At 32.9% G+C, this 18,468-nt stretch overlaps 1 protein-coding gene across 11 annotated transcripts in view; it reads right to left on the bottom strand.

Annotated features, from left to right (window-relative positions):
* Positions 1–18,468, bottom strand: part of ERBIN (erbb2 interacting protein) — a 128,911-nt gene that overhangs the window by 2,544 nt on the left and 107,899 nt on the right. For 3 of the 11 annotated variants that reach the window (XM_042940382.1, XM_042940409.1, XM_042940387.1), the window contains exons 19-25: positions 17,583–17,697; positions 15,386–15,572; positions 11,837–13,385; positions 7,784–7,927; positions 4,981–5,100; positions 2,150–2,359; positions 975–1,067 (exon numbers count right to left, since the gene is read on the bottom strand). In XM_042940382.1, coding sequence (XP_042796316.1) covers positions 975–1,067; positions 2,150–2,359; positions 4,981–5,100; positions 7,784–7,927; positions 11,837–13,385; positions 15,386–15,572; positions 17,583–17,697 — 2,418 coding nt within the window. The remainder of the gene's footprint in view (positions 1–974; positions 1,068–2,149; positions 2,360–4,980; positions 5,101–7,783; positions 7,928–11,836; positions 13,386–15,385; positions 15,573–17,582; positions 17,698–18,468) is intronic. The other 8 variants (XM_042940390.1, XM_042940401.1, XM_042940392.1 and 5 more) reach the window with 8 other exon arrangements.

Raw genomic sequence — 18,468 nt, 5'->3', positions numbered from 1 at the left:
TATAGTGATTTTCATTAAAGTGATGGAATTATTTCTACAGATGTGCAGAAAAGCAATAACAAAATTTAAAAATCACTTCATAATATAATGGACATTTAAAATTGGGGGGTTTAGCTCTGGAAAACAGTGTGGAGGTTCCTCAAAAAATAAAAATAGATCTACCCTATGACCCAGCAATAGCACTCCTATGACTTTACCCAAGGGATACAGGAGTGCTGATGCATAGGGGCACTTGTACCCCAATGTTTATAGCAGCACTTTCAACAATAGCCAAATTATGGAAAGAGCCTAAATGTCCATCTACTGATGAATGGATAAAAAAATTGTGGTTTATACACACAATGGAATACTACTTGGCAATGAGAAAGATTGAAATATGGCCTTTTGTAGCAATGTGGATGGAACTGGAGAGTGTGATGCTAAGTGAAATAAGTCACACAGAGAAAGACAGATACCATATGTTTTCACTCTTATATGGATCCTGAGAAACTTAACAGAGGACCATGGGGGAGGGGGAGGAAAAAAAAAGAGAGAGGGAGGGAGGCAAACCATAAGAGACTCTTAAAAACTGAGAATAAACTGAGGGTTGATGGGGGGTGGGAGGGAGGGGGAAAGTGGGTGATGGGCACTGAGAAGGGCACCTGTTGGGATGAGCACTGGGTGTTGTATGGAAACCAATCTGACAATAAATTTCATATTAAAATAAATAAATAAATAAATAAATAAATAAATAAATAAATAAATAAAATCACCAGGAAAAAAATAAAATAAAATTGGGGGTTTAATTTGCTTTCCTCAAACAATTCATATGAAGTGGTATTTCAAGACAAAAAGATGAATAAAGAGAGTAATAAAAAAGGTGATGTGTTTTCTCGATTTATAAAAGTATCTGTTAGATTTTCACTTATGTATAAGAGCACTATGTTAGTGAATAAATCCTTATGGATATCTCAAAGACATACAAACAAACTCACATCGTCTTCGGGTCTGAATGGATTTCCTCTGCCCCCAACACCTCCTGATATGCTGAATCCAAGTTCTGGATCCTTTTCAACTCTCACTCGGATCTAAATTAATATGAAAATAAACTATTACCACTATCTCAGAAAAAGCTACGCACAGTATTTAACTATTGGTAAAATACATAAAGATTCATCTAAAATAAACATTCAGGCAGATAAAGGGAAACTACAACATGGAATATCATGTTAATGAGTTAGTGAGTTAAAGGCACAGCTGAGATTATAAAGCACAGCTCCTAACTTAAACTATTGCTGTTTTACAAGGACAGGCAATTGATTAATGTTGACCCTGTGGGTTTTTTTTTTTTTTTTAATATCATGAATTTTGATGATATAGAGCATACAAACAAAACATGTATTTTAGGATCAGTTTCCATCTGTAAAATATCTAAATTACATAGTATCTCTGTGTACTGGGTGTTTCAGAAGATATTTAAAAATCCCTGTGTGGTTGTTGGATTCATTTCCTGAATCTGTTTCTATGCTCACAAGATGTTAGGATTGATGATCAATTGATAATATTTTTTATAACCACGTTATAAAAAAAGATCAAGAACTAAACTTGTTGCAAAACCCTCCCTTTCCCCAGAGACTAAAGCAAAAGGAATAAAGCATTTGTTCTCTACCTATGTTTCTAATAGTATTATTTTATCAATAAACTATCCAAATATACAAATGTATGATTAGCCACCTTTTAAATACTACTTTGTAAGATTTAATTCTTGAAGTAGTTTGGAGACTATGGTCAAATTTCAAACTCTCTGTGTCAATTAACAATAGGAAACCATAACATGCCAGTCAAGTTTCATGGTCTATTATTCATATTCCTGAAGGTCTGATTACTGGAATATCATCAAAAGGTTTTGGATACGCAACCACCTTAGGAAAAAAAATAATCACATCCAAAACACTAAATGCTATGTCAATTAATCAGAACATGGGAGATCATAGAGTCAAGTTAAATACAAAGTCTGACACCTTATTAACTTAACATGAAACCACACCTTTAAACAAAATGGTAAAAACTATGTTAAAATTCTACACGGATTTATTGCTAATAATTAAATAACCTATAAAGTACATTAAGAGCTTAGTTTCATATTTCAAGTATTCTTGATTGTTCTTACCTCTTGCCTTGCCAGTTCATGGCCTTGTCTAGGAGAACAATGGGGCTGTGTATATGGAGGCTGGTGGGCCACCTTCAGCATCAAGTAATCAATTAGTTGTTCTCTAGAGGGATGCCTTGCCACAGAAGCCTGAGGAAGGGGGTGATGTATTTGACTATAATTTGCCTGAGGCCTGAGGGTCTGGCCCATCTGTCCATTACTCAAAGGCATCTAAGAAAAACACGAAGTGTCTTAAAATGACCAATAATAATGTCTTATTACAAATAGTTGGATTTTCTTCTTGGAGTATTACAAAAGCACTAGAGTATAACATTCTAAATCATACATTATCAAGACACTTACACTATTCTTTCTAATTTTACACTTTTAAAAGAAAAAAAGCTATGAATTCTAAACTTGCCTGAGTCCTTGGCAGACAGATTCTCACTCTTTAAAGTTTCAAATAAGTTATCATAAAATTATTTGCTTTTCTATTTGGTATGCATGGACCTGTTTTTTCTTACAATAACAGCAAACAGTGATTATGTCAAAATTTTAAAATTTAAGCCCAGTAAAAGGGTAAATTTTCCCATCTCACACACACATAGAAGATGCATTTTTTTCATGTTTCTTCTGAACAGAAGTAACAAGTTTTGTGGTAGGATTTTTTTACTATTCTGAGTATATTTTCTACTTTTATTCCTTTCTTTCCAGAATTAACAAATACAAATATAGTAAAAAGCAAATTTATTCCTTGTGTGTGTGTGTACCAGTTAGCAATTTTTAAACTCTCTAAATGTTAGTTCCATAAAATATTAACCACAAAAATTAAGCCTGGACATTCTGTTTTACTCTTCACAAGCTACGCAAAAAAATCTGAGGTGATTATTTTGTTAAAGAATTATCCTTGTTTTAATGCTTCTCATTGTTCAGAATGAATGAATCTGAGTTTTAGACTTAAAGCCACCTTTGTGGAAATGTGGCTGTTATGTCGGCATGAGGAATTTTTTATTTATTTTGAGAGAGAGCAAGCAAGAGTGTGAGCAGGGAGGGGCAGAGAGAGTGGGAGAGAAGCAATCCCAAGCAGGCCCATTGTCAGAGCACAGCCCAACGTGGGGCTCAATCTCACATACTGTGAGATCATGACCTGAGGGGAAATCAAGATCTGGACGCTTAACCGACTGAGCCACCCAGGTGCCCCAGTATGAGAAATCTATCTGAAAAATAAGTTTACATTTATTTGTATTATAAATATTTGCATATAAAGAGATTTTTGTATATAAGAGGAAATACTTTTAAGCTATTCAATCATTTAAAATTTCATTGTTGACTATTAATAAAAAGGTGATCTCATCCACAAGTGAATTATAGAAAAACTATGAGATAAATACTGAGCCCCATTCTCCTAAAATTATTCCAAAGTAGAAAAGTTTGGGAAAAGATTATGGCAATTGTTTCAGAACTACATGCTCTTTTTACATCAACCTTGCTGAAGGAAACAAAGAAGCTTCCCTTTTGGTGAAGATTTTTACTTTAAAAAAAAGTTAGCTTTTCACTGTGTTATATTTGAGAACTTGGTTATTTCTCAAGTTTGGAAACTTATATGGGGGTTTTATAACAGAGCACAAAGATGATATTACTCTATGACAAATCTTACACTGGTTGGAGAAAAAGAGAATGAGGTATTTTATTATCTTTATATCTTTTCGTTTTAAATTGTGGTTGCTTACTACTTGAACTCTGTAGATTTGAAGCAATTCATCTGCCCAGGAGTATTTAAATGCTTGTGCTGTTATTTTATTACTTATACACAACTCAGCACATAGCTCTTGCTTTTCTCCACATTTATACCATTTATTCCTATGTGCAGATTCAATACCTTTCTCCTAAGGAAAATATTCCAAACAGTAATTACTTCTGACCCATGCTTCAGACTTCTAGACACCTAGATTCTTGGTTGTGCCTGACACTTTACATCAATGTTAAACATACCCATGGAATAAAATAAGCTATCATTAGCAGATGGCTCAGGAGAATAAAAGTATGAAAACAAACCCAGTAACCTAGAATACAAAATTGATATTAAAAAGAAAAAGAAACTGGTTAACATAGCTCAATTAAAAGAAAAAGAAAAAAAAGGTAAAATAAATAGATATGTATGAATTTATGCTATATGTCTGGGTTCCTACTCTCAAGAACAATGCAAAAGTTTTTATATAATACATAAGTATGCTTCATAATTGTATCTCGTTATACAAGGGATATGGAATTAGTTAAGAGAAAGAATAGCTGAGCGAGAATATTAAAGAAAAGAGTTAACTATCTGGTATTGGGTGACAGAAAAGTAAAATCTGTGAGTAAGTGATGCTTTAGTAACAAAAGTATTAAGAATACAATCATCATTTATCACATACAAAACGCTTTCAAGGTGATTTTTAATTACATTTAAAGAATTTTAAAATGTCTTTAGTAATGATAAAATATCCTCAAGTGAGGAATTTAAGACAGGTTCATCTTTAATTCTCCAATACCAAAAAGCCTCTGACTCAAACAGGAATGCAAAGAGCCTCTGACTCAAACAATAAGGTAAGTAGGTGATAGTAGAGAAATCAAAAACAATAAAATGATTCTCCAGTGTGGAAAAAAAATCATGGACTAAACCAGGAAATAACAGGGCAAAAATATATTTCATATTTCTAAATTAGTTTTTAAAAAAAATCTTTACTAATCAAGGAGGAAAAGTCCTCAAAAAATTATTTTCATTGTTAAAGCATACATGATATTTCCAGTTTAAAATCTGTAAAACAGAGTAAGTTCAAAGAGATGTGTTCATTTATTTCCTGAGCACCTACTTTTATCAAGCTGTCTGGAGGAACATCTTTGTGACTAAGTGTAGCTGATGAGTAGTTCGGCTGTCCTGAAATGAATAGATCATCTTGACAAGGATCTCCTGGACAGGATGTCTGGGGATGCTTCAAATGAGGGGAAAATAAAAAGTAAACAAACAATGTTCTTTAAGATGTAAAATCAAAATGATGATGACACGTGAAAGGAGATTAGGAAAAAATATTACAAGATCATGGAAAGATGAAGAACCCAATAAACATCACCATCATAACTGCCATTAATATCAGTACCTTGACGATGGACATTAACTAAATTTGTTGTGGCATTCATTTCACAATATATACATATATCAAATTATTATGATATATACTTTGGACTAATATGTCAATTACATCTCAACAAAACTGTAAAAATTATTAGTACTTTTAACATACACTGTTAAGCTATTTCTTCATAATGCTTTCTGTTATATTTACAGTAATACCTAGCTTTCAATACTGTGAAATTATTGTGAAGCTAGCAATACTGTGCTAGGTTGATGTAGTTATTAATCAAAGTTAAGAGTCCCAAATTTTAAGAGCAACTAAAACAATCTCTTGTTGAGTATATATAAAGGTTTTTGGGTTTTTTGGAAAAAAAATTAACTGCTATTCTTTTAACAGCACAGTGCCACCTGGGATCTTCTTTTTAATGATAAACAGTATTAATAAATATATAGTCTCATAAAATTCACTTTAACTTAATTGTATCATAGTATTAGCTCAGTATTTTCAAAACCAATGGTTTGGTGAAACACTTAAAATTAACTAGAGTTCATATTTTTATATGACCAATAATATCCTTCTAGTTTACCTCAATGATAGGTTTAGAGAAAAAAGCAGACTCAGTTATTTCATTATCTCTGAATATTTTTTACAAACATGCTGGGAAGAAAGATGCCTGTACTTTTCATTTTAATCTAGTTCTAAATATACCCAGCTATATTGTTGAAAACTAAAGGGATTGTGATAAATAGCACTATTGTAACTTTCAAAACAGTATGTGGCTAGCAACACAGGTATGTAAACTACATCATCATACTGAAAAATAATCTGAAATCTACTTCATTATGATATACCACAGGATACATAAAAACCTAAGGGCTTGTAATTTAATCTTATAAACTTTATCTGCAACAGAGCTATCATGTGTAGTTAGTTGCTCATTCAAAGCATGGATTAGCATTTTTAGATTTGGTTTGATCTAATTTTGTGTATTTATGCAATGAATATTTTGCCTTCCTTCCTCATTTCTGAGATGTGCTCTCAGAACCCACAGTAATCAACTTAGGTCATAGCTGCAAGTTTAAACTCCAGTCTATTCAGCTCTTTAAAAGAACAACTATATATTATGAATGAAAAAGTAAAATGCAATAGACTCAAAGGCTCTGAATGTAAGAATAACAAGCAAAAAATATTACTGTACAAGAATTTGGAAAGAATAACTGTTCCAGATGACTATAAGGATAACCCCTGAGTTGATAAAAGCCTCTTGTGTCCATTCTTTGGCTTCAGTTGGAAAGAGTACCAGAAATGCTGGGCTCAAGAGCTATCACCCTTCTCTCTCCATTTCAAAGGGATAAATTACAAAACAATTGCTATCACTCTAACATGGAATCCAAGTGGTGGCAGATGACAGAGGGCAGAGCAAGAAGAGTGAAGCCCAGCCACAGCGGAGTGAATCCAGGAGACTGCTCTTGCCTTAGAACACAACAGAGCAAAGCCAGCTATGTACTAAAAAGAGGATGGGGACCCTCAGGAAAAAGCAAAGGACCCAGAAGTAATCAGAGTAAACATGGAAATAAAACTGTGGGGAGGAGACAAGTAAGGCTGTAAAAAGGAGAAAAATCTTGTTGGAATGAAAGGAAAGGGGGAGAAGGAAGTATTTATTTTGAGGACATATTACACCTCACGTTGTTATTAAGAGAAAAATCTTAAAATAGAGCCAGGCCAGAGCTGTTCTGTTCTTTCTCCTTCTCTGCCATTCTTAACCCTTACCCTTAACTTTCATTAAAAGAATATGCCATTGGGGAGCTTGGTTGGCTCAGTCGGTTAAACATCCAACTCTTAATCTCAGCTCAGGTCTTGATCTCATGGTTTATGGGATTGAGCCCCGTGTCAGGCTCTGCATTGAGTGAGGAGGAGTCTGCTTGGGATTCTCTCTCTTTCTCAATAAATAAATAAATAAATAAATAAATAAATAAATAAAAAACCGTTAATGACTATTAACCATTAATAAAAGAATTTGGCTTTTGCCTTTTCATTGGTATTTCTTAGAATTTCTCCAGTCTCACATTTAATCCTATCTAGCAAACTGTGATTAAACTTACTTCCAGGCAGTGCTTTTCATCTGCCAATTCTCAATCACTAAAGTAAAAATTATTCTTCCCCACAACCCCACTGTGTACTATATACAGCATAGCCTTAAACCTTGATTTAGAGAGAGTTAGTTAATTTTATTAAGAGAAAACACCGTAAAGCATAATAAGTAGAAAAAAAAAAACAACTCTCAGTTATTCCTATTGCTCATCCCTATTTACATAAACAAGAGCAGACTACATCCTTAGCTGATGGCCAGAGAAACTTGAGAGATAAATACTAAATCGGCTTTGCAGAAAGTTTTAGAACTAAGCCATGGAAGAACCAGAAGGTTATCAAAGTATCTAACCCACAGTAAAAACGTATTGTCTAAAAACATGAAAGCATTAAAATGTGGGGTCTTTTTTTCTCTTCTGTGTACTAAAAGTACTGGTCTACTACAGGTACTCACTCGAAAAATGTGCCCACCAGAACCTCTTCCGTCTGCAACACTCAAGGCAAGGCTGCCTTGGCTGCCATGCAGATCCCTAGAGCTGCCATAGTGAAAGTTGCTTACAGCAGTAAAATTGGAATTAAAGGACCTTGACAGCATGCTCTGAATAAAGAGGGGATAGATTTAACAGAGATTAGTGTAGCATGCAAAATTCACAAGACATGTTATGTACATAGACGTATTTATAAGTAACCCCAATACCACACAGGGAATATCATGCACTGAATTTTCAGTGCCACTGCAAGAAATTGGCACTATTTACCATATTATTTACATGACAACATACACATATACACATAAAGTACATGTAAATCCAACCATTCACATGTTTAAACGCTAAAGAAAGTACAAACATATAGTGTCTTTTACAATGCAATTATTTCCTTTACTCCTAATACATCTTATTGGAAGTTTATCAGAAAACAGGAATTGATGTCAAACTTAAATGTATGTATATATGTGTAGTTCTATAAGAATACAAGCTGATTTCTCAGCTTAAGTTTAAACATACGTACAAAGCACAAAATATTATCGGCAAAAAACACTTGGCTTTTGGCCATTGCAATTTCTTTCTTTCTTTCTTTCTCTTTTTTTTTGGCCATTACCTTCTCTAAAAAAAAATTACCTTCTACATTTAGAAACATGTCTTACATTAGAAAAAAGGTTAACATAGTTTTAGTATATAACACAAAGTTTTAGTATATAGCATTTACAAGGCTCTTCCCGCTCTCAAATTACCAGAAGAAAAAAACCCCTAGAAAATGTACTTGTAAAAAAAATTTCCCATTCAAATAAATAGATACTTAAGATTTTAGGAGTTAGCAGTGGCATTTGCTGCTTAAACTTGAAGAATCACTGATGGAATCTTCATGCAGACTGAGTTTACATGAATGCCCAATCACTAATCCCAGAGCTGCCTAAAAAATGTACCTCAATAAACACAATGCCTGATTTTCATTGTTCCTGCTTGTTTACTCCTAGAGCTGTTAAATGCTGTTTTTTCATGTGGATGCTTTTACTTATGTCCCTGAATATTGGATGGTCTTATGGTTAAATTGAGAGTAACCACACTTTGAGCACGGCTTGCTTATCAAGAAGTATAGAAATGCTTGTAAGCATTATATGTGTATGTTGTCATTACAAGCTTGTAAGCTTACAAGCATTTCTATATTACTCTCAGAGAACCTATATACCTTCTCCAGATAATGAAGTTGATCTCTAATATCAAGAAACATTAAAATGGCCTTCGAGAATGAAAGAGATCTATAAAATTACAATGCACTCTTAGTTATTTTGTGGATTCCAAAGTAATGAGTAAAGAAAAAGCTAAACTTAAGAGGCCACAACTATACTTTCCCAGACCATTTCACAAACAATAAGGATTTGGCAGTGGCAATTCAGAGGTTCCATAAACATTTGATTAGAATGTAAAACTAAAGAAATTACACACACTAACACCCCCGCCCCAACATAAACAACACATACTCATGTGTTACACACAATTTTAATATGTTCTTAACTTGAATGGCCCAAATGACCCTTTTTAATGATATGTAAATCCAGGAATCAAAGCCTTTTCTGTTGTCTTTGAACATATGTAAGGTTTTTGTAAATATTTCACTGACTAAGAAGGCTGAAGCTCAGAACACATCTGGTTTGTAATTCAGGGTTGTACACAGACGTCCATATAAAACTGCATCCTGTTACAACATAACACATTGTGCAGAGCTCAGTTAAGGAATATGTCCTGGACACTGATGTTCATTACAGGCTAATAGCTGTATAAAAGCAAATGAATGTGTCAATTTTCATGTTACATTAATCATATTCTGGTTGAGTGCTTCTTATAAGAATCATGAGTTTAATTAAACAAGTCTTGAGAAGAATGAGGTGAAATATAATCACATGTTTGGGTTCCAGGTACAGTTTTGTTGCAGGGACAGGAAGGAAAGTTACTACAACAAGGTTTAAAAAACCAAGTAAGCTTTAACTTATCTAATTATTGTATTAATGCTAAACAAATAAGCTGGGCAAAGTAGCAACTTATGATTTGGGGACTTACCTCCAAAGGGAGGGTTGGGCATTGTGAAATTCCCTGGGGAAATTTTTCAAATGTCTACCTGCCATCAGAATTAAATTTGGGGGAGGAAGAGGAATTGCAGAGGAGCAAAAGAGATTTTCCATCACCCTCCACCATTTTCAACCAAAGCTTTCAAGTGTTTGGTCTAAATCATGTTGCTCTGTGTCCTCACAAGGCTTTTCTTAGTTTCCTTGGGCTAATTTTCACTTCTAAATTACCAGTGGGCACAAGTGGGAAACTACTGGCATGTACTCCTCAAGTAATTGTACAGCAAATTTCTAAATATAAAAAGCAGAGAGGTACAATGAACAATGGGGTAGCTGCTACCTGCTTCCTGATGACTAAAGTCTAGGTATATCTCCGTCAGACAGTAATGGGAGAATAGCTCCTGACATGTCAACTCTATAGAATATAATGATAACCAGACTCATCTCTTTATCCAAATCTGTTATTCCTTCTCTATTTTGGCAATCCCAACAACCAGTCATTCAAGGCACCACTCAAGCTTACTCCCTTTTCCTCAAAGACTTATTATTAGAGGAATATTCCAATCACGAGTCAGATATTATAAAGTGTGTTTCAAAACGGTGTCTTGAATTCTTGCCTTTGTCTCAGTTCCTCCGAAACATTTCTCATTTATTTTCTGGACCACTAGATAGCCTCATAGCTCAATCAACTTAACTGTAGTCTCTTCCTTCTCAAAAAAAACAAAACAAAACAACAACAAAAAACTATAGCCCTCCCTCCTTCCAATTCCATATTATCTCCAGAAGTTTACTTATAAAACAGCTGTGGTATTCCTCTGCTTAAGAAATTTCCAAATTCCTTAGAAAAGGCACACAAGTCCAAAGAACCAACAATTTATACAGTTATACTGAAACAAAATGGAAGAGAATGAGGTTGCCTAAGACCATTAGATGCACAGCTACTTAAAGTTGGGAAGACAGCACTGGAAAGAGCTAATAATTACAGGCAGAAGTTTAATGTGAATTGATATACGATACTAATCATATTTTATGGGTTTACTTCTAAAAAAATTAGACCTAGGGAACTTTTTTAAATGACTAATTGAGGTTGTATACATTTAGCTGTTTTAAAAAACATATTTAATAAACAGAGATAACAAAATTCTTGGGTAAAAACTACTGAGAGATATGAAATTAAATCTTTAAAAATGTGCCCCATACACTTGAGCCAAAGCCAAAGAACTGTGACACTAATTTATCAGTTTTATATAATTTTAAAAAATTTTAACTCCTTTCAAAAAAATGACATCTACATGTGAAGTTAAACTGAAGAGATGCCTAAGTTGTTTTACCAATCATTTCTAAACTTCATTAGAGTGACAGACACTTGAGATCAGAGAAGTCAGAAATGCAGTTCAAAAAAGTCAAGAATAAATGCCGTGCCAGAAGACATCTATGTCAGTGACAGTGTTAGTCTTTTAACATTCTCTGGGAAAAAAAAATCTTAGATGAAATATTTATATTTCTTGTTATTTTTCTAACTATATAGTTCTATTTTTATACACATATTTACATAACCAACAATAATTAATAGACGAGAGCAGGAGGTCAAAAACTGCTAAAAGGAGGTACACATGTATACACATGTATTATTTAAAGTATGTGTGGCAGAATCTAAAAGAGATACACACATAAACACAGGCAATGAATTTAAGATCATTAGAAAACACTGGGGAATAAGAGGCAGAAAAGAAGCATACACTACCATCTCAGTTGTTTTTGAGTCCGGCTAAGTCTAAACTTAGACTCTATTGTAAACACTAAGAAAAAACTCCTCAAATGTTAAGTATGTATTCAGTAATTCAGAGCATCTTGTATCACCTTGTTTAAAAAACAAAGAATACCAAATATTTTTAAGAAAAATAAATTCATAGAGAGGAAAATGAAAAATTCATATTTAATTACCTTTTCTAATTTTTTGGCCTCGATGTGTCGTAGTACTTGCTCTCGCCAGTCATGAGGAACTTTACTTTTTCCTGGAGGATCTAATAAAGAATGCTCAGAACTAACTCTTGCATTTGGTCTTTTTGAAGGACTAGTCCGTGAATAATTAAAATCACTAACTGACATAGTTCTCTCTGGTATTTCACTAATGGAGGGTCGAGCACTCTGAGGCCTTGATGCATTTGGACCATCGATGCTGTATGTTCGTGCAGAAAGAGGTCTCTGTGATCCTGACATCACTGGAGTTCTTCCCACTGAATGTAACTCTCTGTACGACAAATAATCTCCTTCTGGAATTTGGGCCCGCCTTGTGGGACCTGACTCACCAAGATTTACAGAAGCTGTAGAGGACACACTACTTTGTCGCTGAATCGTAGTTCGAGTTGCTCCAGGAATGAGTCGTTCATTTGGTGAGATGGCCCACACTTCCCCATGTCTTCCTGGGCCCATTCTCTGATGTAAATGGTATCCAGTACTAGCTCGAACGTTGTTATGGTTAGAGAAATTCATATTGGCAGAATGTTTAGCGTAACCGTGATTTTCTGTGCTCTCTGATCTAGGAAGGCGCTGAGGAGGAAAACTGACATGATCTATCTGGGGATTTTGTTTGCTGTGCCACATAGTGTCCTTGACAGCAGCACTGCTACTGTATTGAATATTATATTGTGGAGGACCATATATTTGAGGTGTAGATTGTGGGCCACTTATTGTGGAGCCTCTTATTATATTTGGCTCTTCAGGATTATGATTTGAGTCAAACTTGAAAATTGCCTTTGTACCTGATATTAAATCAGAAGATGAAGAAGAACCAGTAAATACTTGCAATGGTTGATCATACAAAAGTGTAGCAGACTTGCTCCTGACAATATTTTTTCCATCAACAGTAGATGTTACTTTAACTGTTGTACTTGGTTGCTGTGGTCCATTATCACTAACAATGTCATAGATTTTTAGTCCTCCAGTCTCCATATTAGTTATACTATGAGATTTCACAACAGATCCAATTGGCCCACTTCTCTGAGGGGAGAGATCTTCAGTGCTTTTGGAAATACCCATATCAACAGACGAATCAGTGTCATGTGGTTCAGTCCTCCTAGGGGATTGTGGAGTGTCCTCAGGATGTCCATTTGCCTTATTTACACATTCCAGATTAGGATACTTATTTCCATTTTCCAAGTGCTCAGCTTCTCCTTTAGCATTAATGCTTAAAAAGTCCGTTCCAAGCACTATATCTTGTGTCTTGGATCTTTCCACTACTATTTCTGGTTGAAATGTATCATTAGTTACAAGTTTATTAAGATTCATATTGATATGGTCTAATTTGTGAGATTCATCAGATGTGGCTGTTGAGTCAACACCTTTCTCAATAAGAACTAATCGCTCTTCAATATTCAAATCATATTCAGGTAAGTTAAAATCTTTTTTATCATGAACCTGGTAGTTTTCTTCTGTTGAATGATTTAAAACATCTCCATTTTGTAAAAGGCTGTTAAAATTTTCATCTTCTTGCCTAAAACAAAGATAATGTTATCATAAACATCATAAAGCCCAGTTTCTTAGTAACAAAAACATTAATAACTAATTAATGTGTAGCTACACAAAGTTAAAAGAGCTGATGAGAGTCAAAGACGAAAGTCATTTATTAGCAAGTATGTTATTTTAAAATATTATCGAATAATAAAGTAATGTAGATTTACATTAAATGGAGACAAGTAAAACATTAATTAAAATTCACAATCAATAATACCAATCACTTTGCCACAATATAGATTAATAAGGCTAAATGGTGAAGAAAAATGGACTTATCCACATTTTCACGAATGCTAAAACATGAAATTCTTGAAAGATAGGTAGATACATGGAAAGCCAATGACTTCAAGTGTTGAGTGAAGAGCACAAAACATTTTTACAAATAATTCTGAAACCTTACATTAACTACAGTTAATAATAATTACTAATAATTATTAACTATAGTTAATCATTAACTAAGTAATTATTAGATTCAAATACATAAATACATTATAAAAAGGTAAGAAATAAACAATTACTCAAAGATCTACAAAATGTAAAGACAATCAACAATACTAAAAACAAAACTTGTAGAACTCAACAAAAAGTCAATTTTACTGTATGTTGATTTAAAAAAAGAAAATAAAAAATGCAACACTGAAAAAATAATTTGAAGATCAAAAGCAAAACTAAATCTAATGATGTCTAAATGACTTCATTTTATTTGGCAAATATTTATAAATGTGCTCTTCCAAGATTACAGAAAACATTTTATTTCTACTTGGTAGAAATAAATAAATCTATTTCACACAAATATGAAAACATTTGTGTCATTTTGTATAAATATGCAAGTTATGTTTCAACAAGTATTCTTCAGTATTCATCTTCCCATTAGGTAATAGACTATATTACTAGAAATACAACAAAGAAAGTTGTGGATATATCCCTTTCTTAGCCTTTATTTCATTACATAAAAAACATGATTTATAAAATACTCAAGTAATTCCCAACAAAATATCAGTAACATTTTATTATTCAAGAAATTACTCATTATTTTAACATCTAAGAGGTTATAAAAATTATTATTTTACCACTAGGTTTTAGTCTCAAATTCAGAAAACATATAAATAATCATAATTACAACTACATAACGGCTAAACTCATTTTGAGACATAAAATTCATTTTCCTTTTACAACAATTCAAATCAATAAATACAAAATTTGACTTAAGATGCCTGGAATTTAAGAATCATTTGCCTCTAAAAAGTAGTCAACAGTATCTACACAATTAGCTGTGGGTTCAGTAGAAACCCAAATCTTTCTAATAAGCACCTAGCTGATATATTATAACATGAAAGTAAAACAACAGTCTTATTTTGATAGCCAAATATATTGAGAGCTCAAATAATAGATGTTTTAAACTTCAGCTAATTTCAGCCTGTAGGAATTAAGTCTTGTTTCAGAGTCTGACCTACAAATTTAAGTCTAAGTCAAAGATACAGAAGTAATTAAAAGTACTGAATGCTCTTTAATGACACTCCCCAAAAAAGAGTATCTAAAAAATACCTATTTCAACTTGAATTACTCCAAACAAGCTATTTATGTTGTAATACCTAAAAATATCATAAAAGTGTTCAACTTTTTAATGAGGAGAATTAGGATATTTTAAATCTTTTCTTCCCCATTTATATTTTTAAAAGTTTATTTTTTTAGTAATCCCTACACCCATGTGAGGCTTGAACCCAGAACCCAACGATCAAGAGTCACAAACTGTTCGGACAGAGCCAGCCTGGTCCCTTCTTCTTCCCCATTTAAAAAACTAATTTAAAATGGAAATGTAGAAAAGTTAAGTAATTAGTAATAAAATGGGGACGAAACCATACACTACCTGATCTACTTCTATAATATTAATTTGTGAAATCTTTGGTTTTAGTCCATATATTGATTTGCCTTATTATCTCTATTGTACAAAAAAAATTATTCTGTTAAGATGTCACAAACCTGATTTTGGAATTAATACCACCAATATGGGTTTGTTTCATTGGAGAGCAGAGTGAGGTATCTTGACTACTATCAGTATTAAGAGAAACTGAATCAGACATCCGAGATGGAGAAGAACAGTTGCTGTTATTCTGATTGCTATTGTGTGTAACTTCATCTGATAAAGAATCTGTATCCTTTGTATCATCTGAAACAAAAAAACTTAAGCCGTTGATAAAGTCACTAAGAATTTGTGTTTAATACTTTGAAGTGAAGACAAATGGCATTTATATTGTACTGGTTCAAATACATAAAAAATTATATGGATAAAAAGACAACCAAAGCCACTTTTGAAAATTTAGTCCTAATACACACAAAGATTAAAGAATTTAAAACTCATAATACCATTAGTTTTTGACAAATATAACATATGTTAAGGTTACCGAGAATTTGATTTAGTTTTTACTACTGGCAAGATGATATTACACAATGTTTTTCTAAGGACATCAATTAATTTTAGTGACTATGGCTCTTCCACTCAGTTACAATTGTCTTTTGAAAGTAGGCTCTATGCCCAATGTGAGGCTTGAACTCACAACCCAGAGATCAAGAGTTGCATGCCCTATTGACTAAGCCAGCCAGGTGCCCCCACATTCATTACTTTAAAAGGTCATAATAATAAAGAATAAATAGTATAGTTCACAGCTTAGGTAAATTTATCTGGGGAAGAAATTATTTCATACATGTATGCAACTGTTTTGATCTATCCTGAAAATAAAAATGAGCAATACAGTCAATTAAAAAAAATTACCAATCAAGGAGTTTTCACAAGGTCAGCTCTCTTTTCCTGTTTTTAAGCCATTTCAAAGAACTGCATATGAAAAATAAACTATCAATATATGAAATGGCTTTTGTTTTTTATATAAACAGAAATAGACAATATTTATACTCCATTATAGACAGGTACTATTAAAAAGTATTATTTTTTTTTTTAAGTAATAATGAAAAGATAATAACTTGGGCACTTGGCTGGCTCAGTTGGTGGAGCATGCGACTGTGGAACTCAGGGTCAGGACTTCAAGCTCCAAGGTGGGCACAGAGCTTACTTAAAAACAAAACAAAAGAAGATAATAACAGTATTTTTACAACCCTAAAGGCTGTTTTTAACTAATGCAATTCTATCCAAATCATAGAAATTGTATATATAGACACAGAAATAGGAGATTGTATGAATTAAAAATATTTTTTTTGTTCCAAAAGGAGCACAGTTCAATTAGTCTGAATTTGTGTTTACAGTTGGCAGTAATAGTACATAGGGCTCAGGATCTTCAATTTTAAGGTATTTGGGTGCTGGGTTTTTAATTTTTAAAATATCGTTAAACAAGATGGCAGGTAAGTTCTTTCCTAGACATATTCCTCTTCTTCTACCTCATTGTGACAGTTAGAAAGTAATATGTAAAATATTTAGCATAGTAATAAGCAGCAACTAGTAAGTATTCAAATATCACTACCACTATTATCATGAAACCTAAACTATCTAAGGGCCAGCTGGATAGTAAGTTTCATTAATGCCATAAAGGCAAAGGCTGGATAAATATTTGGTAAAGATACTACAGACCAGTTCAGGCACTTATGGGGAGGAGTGAGACAAGGATGAAAGGAAAGGATAGATACCCTTCAAATTCCCTTTCATTTCTAAGAAGGGCCTGAGATTCTATGTTATGTGAAAAATGGCTATGGTGTGAGAATGGTTTAAAAAAGAGTTCTAGACAGAAAAATAACAATAAGCAGCTATTCTACATCAGATACAATGCTAGATCTGAGTACAATGAATAATCTAGTACATCTGATACTCATAAAGTCCTTCATCAGCCTCAGCGTATGTCAAGTCAGGTAACTTCATATGGATAAAATTAAGTAGCTCAAGGATTACATGGCAAGTAAGTGGCAGAAATGGAATCATAATCCAGTTTTGTGTGCCTGTGAAGCCCATGACCTTATAAGTAAACATGTATGAGGGAAGAGAAAAAAAATCTAACAATATTCTTCTTTAAAAACTAGGAAGATTAGGAATAGAACTTTTAAAAAAGCATGTTTTAAAAATTGTTTCTAAAAAGTGTTTTAAGTAACAATGATATTTAGTGAAATTTATTTCAAAAAAATTTATAAATTTGATAAATCCAGCCCATTTCTATTCCTAGCACTTTCAATATCTAACCTTTTTTGTTATTACTAAGAGCTACAACTTTTGGCTGGTTAATAGAGCTTTCAATTAACGGTGGTCGCATCTCTGCCATTTTCATCTCTTCATCAGATGAAAGTTCTTCAGATTCCTAATGTAAAGAAAAAAGAAAGAAAATATTTAAATAAATTTTGGTTTCTTTAAATGAATACATATTAACTCATAAGAACTTCAAAGAGAAAATAATATTTAGAACATGGATGAAACTTTTTTATGGTAATATTGACTAAAACTAGTATATGATTTAAATTTTTCAAGATATGGCAATAAAACTATGGTAATTATTAACAATATGTCGAATGGCTATGGGATAAAATTCCGTGGTAGGCCTTAATTCAAGTGTATTAATGATTACTATGTGCTGTTACTATGTCAAGTGCTACAAATACAAAAATGAATAAAACATAATCCCTGTCTTAGAAAAACTTGTTTAGCGAAGGTGCTCCAAAAAAAGTCCCTTCCGAATTCTCAAATTTATTCTAAAATTATCAGGTTCCAAGGAATCAGAAGGACTGAGGTATTCTTCTATTAAAATGAATTCATGGCAATTTTTGCCCAATTTGAAGACAGAATTTTTTATTAATCTCCATGAATTTTTCTCTAATATTTGGCAACTATCCCAGATTATCTGCCACTGAGTGCTACTAAGTGAAAGGGGGTGCAGGGGAGGGAGGAGGACCTGGTAGTGAACAAACATTTATACAAATATTTTAACAATGCGCATACTCTCTATATAAAAACAAATCTTTTGCACGTTAAATTATTCATAGTTAAGGATGAAAATAAATAAAAATTCTTAAAAACTGTTCTGTTAAAAGTACTAAGACTTTTAGGTACTCACAAGTGACATAATAAAGACATG

The sequence above is a fragment of the Panthera leo genome, chromosome A1, assembly GCF_018350215.1.
Source record: "Panthera leo isolate Ple1 chromosome A1, P.leo_Ple1_pat1.1, whole genome shotgun sequence".
Classification (NCBI taxonomy): domain Eukaryota; kingdom Metazoa; phylum Chordata; class Mammalia; order Carnivora; family Felidae; genus Panthera; species Panthera leo.
The sequence above is the reverse complement of the archived record's forward strand: the minus strand, read 5'-3'. Positions and strand labels throughout refer to the sequence as shown.